Source organism: Grammomys surdaster, unplaced genomic scaffold, assembly GCF_004785775.1.
Source record: "Grammomys surdaster isolate TR1022 unplaced genomic scaffold, NIH_TR_1.0 187, whole genome shotgun sequence".
Taxonomy (NCBI): Eukaryota; Metazoa; Chordata; class Mammalia; order Rodentia; family Muridae; genus Grammomys; species Grammomys surdaster.
Genome location: NW_021604632.1, coordinates 1359120 through 1372549, shown reverse-complemented (window position 1 = coordinate 1372549; position 13430 = coordinate 1359120). Strand labels below are relative to the sequence as shown.

The 13430-nt window shown below is 45.3% G+C and overlaps 1 protein-coding gene across 1 annotated transcript in view; it reads left to right on the top strand.

The window, feature by feature from the left end:
• The window catches only part of Wwox (WW domain containing oxidoreductase), an 894370-nt gene that overhangs the window by 39162 nt on the left and 841778 nt on the right, over window positions 1-13430 (top strand). The window contains exon 5 of the mRNA XM_028768564.1: window positions 10973-11079. Coding sequence (XP_028624397.1) covers window positions 10973-11079 — 107 coding nt within the window. The remainder of the gene's footprint in view (window positions 1-10972; window positions 11080-13430) is intronic.

The window sequence follows — 13430 nt, the reverse complement described above, 5'->3', positions numbered from 1 at the left end:
ACACATAAACACACACACACATACACACTCATACACATAAACACACATACATACACTCATACACATAAACACATACACACTCACACACACACTCATACACATAAACACACACATACTCATACACATAAACACACACACACACACACACACACTCTCACACATATGTTTAATCCCAGCATTGGAGGCAGAGGCAGGGAGTTCCATGTGATTCTGAGGCCAGCCTGGTCTATAGAGTCACATCCAGGTCAGCCAGGGCTGCATCCTGAGACCTTGTGGAAAAAGAAAAAAAAAAAAAAAGGAAGAGCGAATTTGGACCTGTAAAGGGGAACTGCAAAAAAGTGCCAAGTCATGCCAGTTTTGTGTGACACATCCATGGAGCAGGAAGAACTTAATTTTCTCAAGAGGGTCAATGATGTACCAAGGTCACTGATGTTTCTTAAGAAAATGCTTGACTAGGTGGGTGGTCCAAACCAATAAGGAGCAGTACTGTCCCTGGCCGACTTCCCTGGCTGAGGGCTCCCAGTGTAGTCAGAGTTCCCCTCCCCATCTTTTCCCTTTTTCTACCCACTTCTTTCCTTTCCCTCCTCCTCATTATTAAGTCCTACCCACTCCTTCAAGGGCAGGTATAGGCAGGTATGTTGGGAGTGGTCATTGAGGAAGTCCTCAGTGAGGCATCTGGATCAGCTCCCTTCCCCCACTGCAGAGGGGGAGGTGGAAAGTGTGCAAGAGCCAGAGGATGGGGGCGGGGCCTGTGAGAGGCTGTCTCTTTCCACACAATCCTGTCCCTGCGTAGACAACACTGCAGGTTCAGTACAGCACAGCCCGAGAGGAGGCTCTGCCAGGTTTGCTTCTGCTCTTGAAGTGTATGGAAGTGACTTCTTCAAAGTAGGAAAGGCTAAGCTTCTGGGTAAAGCCTTCCACTCAGGCAAACCAGAAGCACTATGCCGAGGGTCTAGAAGTGCAAATGTGTGGGTGCCCATTGAGTGTGTGGGGTGTGTTTGCATATAAGTGTGTGTGCACGCATGCACGTGCATGTGTGTGGATGTTGAAATAGAAGCCTGAGCTGAGAAGAACATAGTAAACTCTTGTGTGTGAGATCCTGGATCCTGAAAAGAACATAGTGAACTCCTGTGGACTGTGTGTGAGATCCTGGATCCGTGGGGTCGCCACTTCTCTCAACGCTCGTGAACTAAAGAAAGCTGTCTTGCCAAGGCACAGCGTTCTCGGCATCTAAAAGGCGGGTTTGAAAACATTTTGCATCAGGAGACCCTTGCTCTCTTTCATTTTTGTCCCGTGTTTAATTAATCGTCCCAGGGCCCTGGAGCACGTTTATCCTTGTGCCTCGTGTACTCTGCTTAAAGAGGCACAGGCAACAAGCCACCGCGGAGTCCCTGTTACCTCTGTGGAGCAGGGGTGCGAACTACAGGAACCGGATTCAATCAGGATATCCCTTTGATGTTCGGATTCACAAGCCTTTAGGAGTTAAAGGGGAAAAAAAGTGTCAGCTCACCCTGGGACCTCAGTGCTGAGATTGCACATTGGCCATTGGAAGCAGGAAAGGGGCTCCATTCCCTTCAGTCTGAAAAGCCGTTAGCATCCTTGGAAGAAGGTGCAGAGGGACTTTGTTTTCTGTGGCCTTGCTTTCGCCCCTCGTAGGTCCCACACAGAGACCTGTTTAAGAAGTCAGTTGTGAAGTGGTGTTAATTCTGTGCTCCAAGGTGAAGTGTTAAAGAGGAGAAGACAGAGTTGGGGGGATAGACCCCACGAAGCAGGAGTGTTGGTGCAATAGGGGTAGCCGAAGAGGCCACAGTTCTTGCCTTCCACTCTGGTGACACAGATGCGAGAGAGGCTTGAAAACATGACTGGCAATGAAGCAGGAGCTATGGAAACCACTTCTCCTTGAGAAGGGCAGCTGCTGATGTTACTGGTGTTAAGTCACCCAAGTGCCAAAAGCACATAAGCATATAGTGGCGGCCACAGCTCAGGACATGCACAGATAGGGTTACATCACGTTCTGTTCATTGCTTGTCTTTGTGTGAAATGGTGATACCATTTCTAGGTTTCCTTCTTAGAATCCCTGCATTGCAGAAAACACCCGGCATGATGCCCAGCAGCTAGGAACTCTCCCAGGGCCTCCTCCTTACCTGGATGTTTCCATAGTCTACACGCCAGACAGCTAAAACCATCCTTGAAGTTGGAATTGCTTCCTCCCGTTCTTACCTGCCTTGATTGCTCTGTATTAAAATTCATAAAGACCCATAAATTATCAATTAGATGTCATTTGGTTGGTTATTTTTAGTTTCTGACTATAACAGGCATACACACACGTGTTAAAAATTGAAATGGCATGCGTTGTAACATGTAGAGTAAATCTTCCTTGCTCCCAAACAATGCTGTCTCGCAGGATAAGCACTGTCTGCGCTGTGTATACATGCGCCTGCCTTCTTCAGTTATGTCCCATTTTGCAGGCCATTCTATGCTTTAGCTTTGTGAGATAGCTGTGTGTTGAACTCAAAGCCTTGTGTAGTTTAGACAAGCGTTCTACCAGGGAGCTGTTATTCTCAGCCTAGCCCCGCTTCCTCTTTGCCCCCAGTGTTGGAGATTGAAGGTGGAAATTTATGCATGCTAGGCAAGTGTTCTGCTACCGAGCGAGCTGCAACCCTTGCTCTCCTGGTAAGGTTTTAATGGCAACTCAGCACAATCTAGGGCCTCCTGGGACGAGAGAAGCTCAGTTGAAAGAATTGCCTTGATCAGATTAGCCTGTGGTCATGTCTGTGAGAGATTATCTTGATTAATGATTGACACAGGATGGCCCAGCCCACTGTGGGTACCATCTCTAGGCAGGTGGGTCTGGGCTGTATCCTTCAGTATTCTGTGGTATATACCCACGTGTATTGTGTGTGGGAGTGTTTGCCCATGTGCACACATAAAGGCCTAGAGGAGGGTGTTGGATATATCTCCATCATGCTCCCCCATACCGTGTGAGGCAGGCAGGGATCTCTCTCTAAACCTAAAGATGGAGCTAAGCTGTTTGCGGGTAAGCCACCCCATCTCTGCCTCTGACAGTACTGGAGTTAAAGGATAGAGGCATGGTTCACCCAGCTTTTTGCCGGAACCCGAAATCAGGTTCTCATGCCTGCACACCAAGTGTTCTTACCCACTGAGCCACTGATCCAGCCCCACTGCGCTTAAGCGAAGCACAGTGTATTTTAATGTCTGCATGCCATGTGGCTAGTGCAGCCCAACCGATGGACAATTAGGTGGATTATATTTCTTTCCTGGCTCTCGCAAACAACGTGGCATCAAGTGTTTCTCCCACAGTATTGTGCACGTGTGCAAGTGTGTTTATAGGCTAAATGTCTAGTTGCGGAATACCTTGGCTACAGAGCATGCCCGTTTAACACTTGATATGTCCAGTTGCCCTCAGAGGCTTCAAGTCAGTTTATGTCTCCCTTTCTCTTCACACATGAGGTTGTCTGGTTCTCCCACACCCTGACAACTCAGGCACTGCTCAACATACTTGCAATTACAGAATGCGTCTTCATCGGGCCTGTCGAGGACAGCGCTAATTGTGATCTCCGGGCAACCTTCTCCCTGTGACTTCTAACGTGGACTGTCACTAGCAGGTTGGATGAGAACTTCCTCACCAGGTACAGCGGCAGCACTCGTAGCCAGCCCGAGGTCAGTTTCGCCTCTTGAGAGATCTCACACAATCACTTGCAATTTATTATCTAGCACTGCAAAAACCATTCTGGTGCTGTGTTGCCCAAATCATAGAGATGAAGCCTGGGGATGCTGAGGAAAAGAGTCCCAGTGAACCAACCCATTTCCTACCTCCGAGTTCCGTCTCTTGAACTAGTATCTTTCTTTTGGTATTTTAAGATGGGAAGGGGGTTGAGAAAGCATTGTACTTTGTAAGGTACTTCTCATCGGCTGTATCTGATGCATCATTTTCAATGCAAGGCTGGTCTTGACTAACTTTCTCTGGAGAGATCGCATGTTTTGTAATTTCTTAAAAGTTGGCAGTTGTGGATTCTGTTCGGTGAGAGTGACCTGCAACTCTTTGTAACTCAGAGCTGTGTCATTGAAACAGTGTGGATGCTAAGCAAGATCATGCAGGGAGTTATGCATGGAGTTAGAGGAATTACAGAATCAGCAAAGCCAGTTATCACTGCTTCTTGGCTTTGTCCTCATTCACTGAGATGGCTGTGTCTCCCGGAACTTCCTCTGTAGTGCCTCAGGAGAATTGGGATTCAGTGTCTCAGTCAATGTCATGTCTTTTAAATTCCATTTACATCAGTCAGATCTGTTTAGAAAATGTAGTCCTTGAGGATTTCAGGGGGTGTAAGGGAAACTCACATCCTTAAAACTACCGGGTTTTGTTGTTTGTTTGTTTTATTATCTCGTAGTGTCAGGGCTTGAACTCAGCCTCACACAGGCAGGCAGTCTACTGCTGAGCAGGACTCCTGGCCCACACTAGTGGGTTATTTACATAGAGATGGCTTAGCAAATGCAAGTGTGAAAGCAGGAAAGGGAGATAGCCTGAGTTTGCATTCCAAGAACCCACATAAAAGCCAGGCTCTACTGAGCATAGATCATTCCAGTACTCTCACAGTAAGATGGGAGGCAGAAAACATGGGGACCCCTGAAAGCTCTTGGGTCAGCTAGGAGCTAGCCTGGTGTACATGGTGATCAGTAGAGACCCTGCCCAGGAACAGACCTGAGGCTATCCTTGGAGCTATTATACATGCTGTACCTTGTGCGTGCACACTCACCCAATCATATCCAAAACCAAACAACAGCTCCCTGACTCTGAATTGTCCCCAAATCTAACATCACTTGCAATGCCCAGGCTTATCCTCCTGCTCTGCACATGATGAAAGCCGGTGGGGGCAGATTCTCTGACTTGTTGCTTGGTTCCCAAAGACTGCACCAATGGTTCATTCTTGGTGTGTGTGTGAGGGTACACTGGGCAGTGGACTACCATTTCTGGGTCCTTTTATTGGCATACAGTTGGAAGTAGTGTTTGTCTCCAGTGTTTCACAATTTTAAATTAATAATAACAGCCCTTTAGAAATTACCAGTGTTGTAAGTCCCAACTCCTTTGGGCATCTTAATAAAAATGATAATTAAAACCATAATTTACAGTAAATGGGGACACGGCCCAAGCACATCCACAATATGGAAGAAATTAAAAATCTCCAACCAGAAAGAATATTCCTGGCACTGTGGAAGAATCTGCCTTGTTCTTTGAGCCTATGTCTCAACACCTTGTCAGGGCTTGTTGGTTCTACCTTCCCACTGTGGAGTCTTTTGTGCCTGTGGAATCTGTGGGCAGCTCTGTGCTCATGTGTGGCCACCGGCTCTGAGCACAGACCCATCCTTCTCTGTGTTTTCTGTCCATGCAAACAAGTGGCTAGGCATACCCATGCTGCTGAGGAACCACCAGTACCTTCTGGATGCCCAGATTTAGACAGTCGCCATGCTTTGTAGATTTCTCCAAGTGTTTTTCTAATTTACAAATTTAGCCACTCAGCATCGCATCAGAGGGTTCTTTGTCCCCACCTGGCTGATCACAGCACTTCCTGTCTATATGACTCCTTCATCTTCAAGGCCACTGGAAGGTGGGTAAACAACAGCAGCAGCAACAACAACAACACCTACTACTACTACCACCACCACAAGTAACTCACAGTGTTTCACTCTGTCCAGGGTTTTTCCTCAATATCCTCCCGTCCATTGGTGTGCATGGCTCAGTCTCCATTCCAGTCTTTTTTTTGTTTTGTTTTGTTTTGCTTTGTTTGTTTTTCAAGACAGGGTTTCTCTGTGTAGCCCTGGCTGTCCTGGAACTCACTCTGTAGACCAGGCTGGCCTCGAACTCAGAAATCAGTCTGCCTCTGCCTCTGCCTCCCAAGTGCTGGGATTAAAGGCGTGCTCCACCACTGCCCGGCTCCATTCCAGTCTTTAAATTTCTCCTGTGAGGCCATCCCTGGTCTTTTGCCATTCCTGGTACCTTTCTGTGTGCCTGTTTCTTTCTTATCTCCTTCAGTCCTGATGTAGTTCTTGGCCCATGGTTCCTGCTTGCCACACAGTGACACATTCTGATGCATTCTGTATCCTGACAATCAATAATAGCCATCACAGATGGCTAGGTATCTTGTGCATGGCTGTATTCCTAGCTTTTAGGAGCCTGAGGCAGGTGGATCATGAGTTAGAGCCCAGCCTTTGCTCATAACAAGAACTTGTCTCAACAACAACAACAACAACAACAACCACAACGACAGATCTGGATGAGCCATCCATCTCAGCATGTGGTACCAGGGAAACGCCAACAACAAGCTTGCCAGTTCTCTGTGGCTGACCTCATGAGATGCTAGTCTTCACCTCTGTTTGGTGTGGCTCCCTGGTTGGTGTGGCTCCCTGGTTGGTGTGGCTCCCTGGTCCGTTGCCTGCCATCAGATGTGGTTGGAGCCCCAGTGCCCCCATCTAAAGCTTCTTTAGAAATGCTTGACCCTGCAGCTAATTCAGTTAGGAAGGAAAGCACTAACATGGGAAGGACTGAGAGGGGAAGCTGGCGATAGTGGGGTAGGGATGATAGTGGGGTGGGGGGTGGGGGAAGGGAGGAAGGAGAGGATGGAAAGGGTGGATGAAGACAATGAGGCAAATAGAACTGTTTGTGTGTTTGGTTTGTTCAGTAGTTAGCTGTTATAATTTCTATCCTTGAGAACAAAAACTAATGTAAGGTAAGGGGGCATTTAATTTGGGGGGTACATTTTCTCTTAGCTGCTTGTATTTAAAACTGAGAGCCTGGAACCTTGAGGTGTTAAATCCCCAGGGCCGCTTAGCTCCTCTGTCCGGATCTCCTATTGCAGATGCTAGGAAACCTTGCTGCCCATTGTTTAAAAATGCCTTCTGTTATTTATTCTCTTCATTTTATTAGTGTTAAATATTCTCCCACACCCACTGGCTATCTCCTCATGGTTAAGCTGCTGCAATTTAAACATTGTCACGAAGTTAATTTTTTATAAGATGAATCAGGTTATTAAATTTAGTAAACCATTGCCTTCATTATTTTGCACCAACTTTGGCACCATGCAGGATTGGCCTAGCACTACTACATTTAGCTAATTAAGCTGGCCATCAGCCGCAGTGTTACGAGCGTGAGGGATGCTGTCCTCATGGGCTTTATTCAGGACTTAGCAGTAGGTAATGTTATTAAACTTTTTTTTTAATTTATAAAACTCCATACTCTAGAGATGTGGTTTGCTATAAACGTGTTATTGTCCTTGCTGTTAAACCATCATCTTATGAAATATCTCCCGCTTTGTTTTCGCTCCAAAGGCAGTTGTAAAGGATTAGAAAATGGACTTGTCGGCCGTAGCTTTGACAAGTCCACTAGCCGTGTGTATAGCTCTGTTTTGATAAAGGGAGGCGTGGAGTTCAGAGAATAACTTTACAAGTCACAGAGACAGATGGCTTAGCCATAGCTCTAGTCAGGACTTATCTGATGGAGAGAAGGCACACGCTCGCCCCCGGCAGCCTGTTGCTGATGTCACACCAGATGCACAGCTTTTAGTAACACAGGCTCCTATGCAGTAGGTCATTTTGTCAAGTGAGATAGCGTAACCCAGGAAAATAAAAGGTGACGGAGAAGGTTCTGTTTCCTGTTTCCTTGCAGATTTTCAGGCAGTGTTATTCCAAACTATAGTGAACAGGATTCTGACAGGATTTTAATATTTAGTCTTTATTTATTAAAAAGCAAGTTACAGGATTATTAGGGTTGCTGTCTAAGAGAAGGTGGATTATTGCAGAGGTCCACAGCATTGTGGCCCATTAGCAGGCTGTATGAACCATCCATTCCTTAGTGACTGCTTCTGGGATGCAGAGACGACCAGGCACGGAGACAACTGTTCACTGATAATCTGAAGAGCTGAATGCAGCTTCAGCACCAGCCTGGCCTTACACTCAGAAATAGTACAGTTGCTTCAGGGTGTCATACACCCTAAATCCCAATGCTCAGGAAGTAGAGTCAGGAGAATTGGAGTTTGAGGCCATCCTGGGCTACATAGTGAGTTTCAAGCTATCCTAGGGTAGATAGCAAGAACTTGTCTCAAACTTAACAAAATGGTTCCCAAGGAATGCCTGGGAATTGTGCTTGTCATATTCTTCAATTTTTAATTTAATATCATTTGATTGAAATATGATTAAAATAGTTCTGTGGTGGTAGTATATACTTTTAATCCTCAGCACTCAGGAGGCAGAGGCAGTCAGATCTCTGTGAGTTTGAGGCTAGCCTGGTCTACAGAACAAGTTCCAGGACTGCCAGGGCTACACAGAGAAACCCTATCTTGAAACATACACACACACACACACACACACACACACACGCACACACACAAATATTTCTGGTCATTGAATTGACATGAAAATTCAGGAGGGATCCAGGTTTTGCTATTTTCTCAAAGATCTTAAGGGTACATCAGGTCCCAGGTGACAGATGAAGGTGTTATTGGCCCGTTGGTGCTGCCTTCATGTAAATAACGGTGTTGCATCTGCCTTAGCTTCTAAAATGTGGCATTTTGGAGACTGGGGACATGGCTCAGTGGGTAGAAGAAGTGCTTGTTCTGAAAACCAGTGTTCAGCCCCAGAGCTGAAGCTCAGTCCCTGGAGCCCACAGTGGAAGGAAAGAACGGACTTCTGAAATTTGTCCTCTGATGCCCATATACATACCTGTGTGCCCCTCCACACACACCCATGCAACAGTAATAGAAAGAATAAAACGTTCTCTGATGTCCACATACATATATGGATGCACATATAAACACATCCATGGAATAGTAATAAAACAATTTTTTTTTTTAAAAAAAGAAATTGTATTCGCTTGAATTTCCTGGAACTTTAAAAAATGAGGCATTGGGCCTGGAGAGGTGGCTTGGGTGATCTCGAGGCCTTCCTGCTTTCCAGAGGACTATGGTTCAGTCCCTAGAAGCCATGTTGGATGGTGCAAAACCACAGGCAACTCCAGATTCATGGGATCTGTTAGCCTCTGTGCACCACACACATGAATCATGTGCATGCACAAATATACATACACAAACACATATGGGTTAACCTAAAAAGTATCTATAAAATAAATGTCATTTTGCCATTCAGCACAATGACTGTGTTTTCAACTCTAGAATGAGATTCACTCTTTCTCTCTCTCTCTCACCCTGTGCTCCATCCCCATTTTTTGGTTTTGTTTTGTTTTTTAGATGGTTTTGACATGTGGAGTCAAAATCTTTACATATGTAGACTCTTTCAATTTACCGGTTTATCCTCGTGACATTTTTTTTTCCCAGAAGTATTTCCCTCAGAGTTAGCCTTTTTAAACCTTATAAATTTATCATCCTGAAGTAGTTGAACATTTCTCAGAATCGCTTTAGGGCTTGTGGGTATGTAGTCTTCTTCTTATTTTTTATTTTATTATAATATTTTAAAATTTAGGAGAATACTATACAGGAGCTGAACATGCTTTTACATGTGATTGGATGGTATGGAGAGGACTCCCCATGAAACCACCATTGCGACTTACAAAGACTTTATTTATATTTTAAAGATGTATTGATTTTTATTTTATGCATATGAGTATATATATATGCGCATGTACGTTGTGTGTGCCTAGTGCCCATGGAGATCAATAGAAGGCATTGGGTCCCTTGGAACTGAAATTACAGACAGCAGATAATTGTGAGCTGCCACGTGGATGCTGGGTACTGAACCAGGATCTCTATAAGGGCCAGCTCTCCAGACCCTCTTTACGCACTTTTACATTATGGTTATTAGTGGGAGAGTGAGGGTTTATGTACATGTGTGCCGTCGCTCATAAAGGCTAGAAGAGGATATCAGATCCCCTGGGTCTGGAGTTACAAGAGTCTGTGAGCCTCCTGAGGTGGGTGCTGGGAACTGAACTTAGTCTTTTGGGAAAGCAGCAAGTGCTGTCAACTGTTCTTTCTAGCTCCCCTTTCCTGGAGATTATAGCCATAATGCTTTCATCTACCTTTTCTGATATCATCAAGAACGGTTGCTCCTGCGTTTGCTTCTGTTCTTCTCTCTTCTGGCCGTTTGTAACATCTGGTTCTCTTGTGTGTCTTACTATTTTAGGCTCTCGTTCCCGAGATTTTACATGGGACTGTAAAATTGTTGGAGGGACAGTTGAGGCTCTGGATGGCGGGCTCCTTCCTCTAGAGAGCTTTTCATTATCTCTTGCTTTGTAGTTAGATAGGGATAGCCCACATTAATCCATTCAGAAACTGAGATGCCTGAGGCTAAGCTTCCCAAAAGGCTGGCCTGACTCTAGTTCTCCTGTGAGACAGTAGCCCTGGTATATTTACCAGGACCCTTCCTTTTGCTGGCCTTACATTGATATCTTTCTCTGCCTGTAAGGGGCAAGCTTACTGTCTCTCTTCTACTACTGTAGAACTGGAAAATGACTTGAGTGACATCCCATAGGCCTGCTATGTGCTGCCCTGCCTTCCCAAACCTTGGCCTTCTGAGTCCTCAGTTGTACCATACTTCTATGATATTTTCAAAGAAAGATGTATATGCATAGCTGTGTGTGTGTATGTGTGTGTAAGCATGTCTTCCCACATAGGCACATGCCTTCACACACACACATTTTATATATATAATGTGTCCCAACATCGTTGGGACAGCTTTCTCACATCTTGCTGTTGGCTGTCTCTCTCAGCAGGGCTCTGCTGTATGTCTAAAGTAAGACAGTTTCTCTGTCATGTCACTAAAGCCACTAGCACTCCACTGCACAGTCTCACCCACTGAAAATATCTCCTGACCTGTCCCTGTTGCCTGAGGCACAGAATCACCTCTGGTTGAGAACCTCCGAGTCTTGTCAGTACTGTCCGATGACATATCCCTTTATGATTCACATGTTTATGCTAGGGTTATTTCTAACGTGGACTTCTTTCAACCACAGGGTTTGAAACCGCCAAGTCCTTTGCCCTCCATGGTGCCCATGTGATCCTGGCCTGTAGGAACATGAGCAGAGCCAGCGAGGCCGTGTCCCGCATTCTGGAGGAATGGGTAAGTGCCCAGCTGCTTTGTTTTCTAACTGTCAAATCCGTACATACCGCAGGCTGAGTGCACGGAGGTTTCAGTGCGGCCCGTGCTGTTCGCTGCTCCTGGAATGACGTCTATGCTTTCTGAGTCGTCTTCACGTTGTTTACTGTGCGAAGGGGAGCGTGAGTGAGACGGTTATTACCCATGTGTTTGTTTGTGGTTCACCGCCAGTGTCACTTGCTTTATTACTTAGGGATTTGAGAATGTTTACTTATTTAAATCTTTTAGTAAGAGAAATGAACCGCCCATGGATGCTGTTGGGATATATGTGTTCACATGCCATCGTTCACTGGCTTCTGCAGTCATTTGATTGTTTTTCTTTTCACGGTTTTATACGTGGATCTTATACATTTTAGTCCTTTTCATCCCCCTCATCCCTCCCCCCATCTCTAATCCCCTCTCCTCCCGCTAAAACCCTTCTTATCCATGGGTCCCCCTTGACTTCATGAAGTGAGAGGGTAAGCCATGCAGGCAGCAGGGGAAGAAGGCACTGAGCAGTAGCAATGGCATGTTCAGACACAGAAGGGCCCACCCCACAGACTTCAAGGGTCCTCAGAGAGTCACAGGGGAGCAAGATGGTAACACCTACATGAGTCTTGTTTTCCTGTAGAAAGAGAAGGTAAGAAGTAAAAGTCCTCCCTGGACCCTGGAGGGTACATATCCTTAACTATTTCTTGTTCTCCCCTCCAGAAAAAGCTTCCAAACGTAGGCAATTAAGTGCACGTACCGTGTACATGCATACACACACACACACACACACACACACACACACACAGATCAGATGCACTCGGTGATCTGCGCTTTGATTGGCTCATTTAATATACAGTACCATAGTTCCGTAGAGTGAAATCTAAATAGCCTTTGGGCTAAGGCTTTGCTCCCTGGGATCTACAATTCCTGACAAAGAGAAAGGAGGAGGGAGCATTAGTTTTGGCTCAGGTTTCAGCCTGACCCCTTTGCTTTTAGACTGGTGAGGAAGGAAGCAAGCCAGACAGGGAGGGAGAGAAAGAGAGGGCGATGGGGAGCGAGGGAGGAAGAAGGGAGTTGATGGGGGACTGATTGGGCTTATGTGTATCCTCTAGGACATCTTATGCCTATCTCAACTAGGCACTCCTCTCTAAATTCCAGGACCTCTCGACCGTACCATCTGATTCTGTATCAATCAGTAGACCTGTCCATCCATGAATTCAGAATCTTTGTGAACTAATTTCATCCCTCAAAGCTCCACATATGAGCACTGCTGCCTTAGGGAATAAGCCTTCATATATGAACCTTTGGGGGACATGGCACCTCCAAACCATACAACTTCATTCTCTTTAATGGTTGTATGCTATTCCAGCATGTGCTTATACATTGTTAACCAGGGTCCCTTTTGGGGCCTGGAAAGGTTGCTAGCGTTCTTGTGCGATTACAAGTGTTACATATTGTACTATTGCAAGTGATACAGTGTACCTCCGTCACCTGCATCAGACTTTCTCCTAAATTCATGTGAAACTAGGTCTAAAATATGTGAACCCTCTTCAGTATCTAAGTCTGTGACTTACCCACAGGGCTGAAACTTGACAGTGAGCTCCTCTCTTCACTGAGTTACATATGCAGGTAAACTTTTGGTGGCCTAGTTGTTGCTGCAGTGTCCATTCCTGGTGATTGTGTGGAAGAGCTTACCTGGTGTCCCAAGGATGGGTAGACTTCTCAGATTTTGCCTGATTGAATGATGTGTTTCAAGTTTTAAGAGTACGATTGTGTTGACTTCAGTGATTCTGCAGTTCGTATACTATACAAGGATGTTAACATGGAAGCCGGTCTCAGAAGGGAATGGCATAGCTCAATTGCTTTTCATCTTTGAACTGATCTTTTTCTTAGACTGCACCACAGATGGGGACAGACTGCTCTGTAGTGATTCAATTTTGATATCTTAAGTCTGTGTATCCTCTATTTTCATCTATCTATCTATCTATCTGTCTGTCTGTCTATCTATCTATCTATCTATCTATCTATTTATCCTCTATTAAATTCACTATCACCTACCAATTCTGTATTATTTGAATCTGTCTGTCTGTCTATTGTCTGTCTGTCTGTCTATCCATCCATCATCTGTCTACTTATCATCTTTCTATCATCTATCAATCACCTGTCTATCATCTATTTGTTTGTCATCTATCAGTCTATCATCTGTCATCTAATTGTCTTTGATCTTTCTGTGACCTATTTGTCTCTCCATTTATCTATTGTCCTGTCTCTCTTTCTCTCTCTCTCTCTCTCTCTCTCTCTCTCTCTCTCTCTCTCTCTCTCTCTCTCTCTCAGGCAGGATCTCA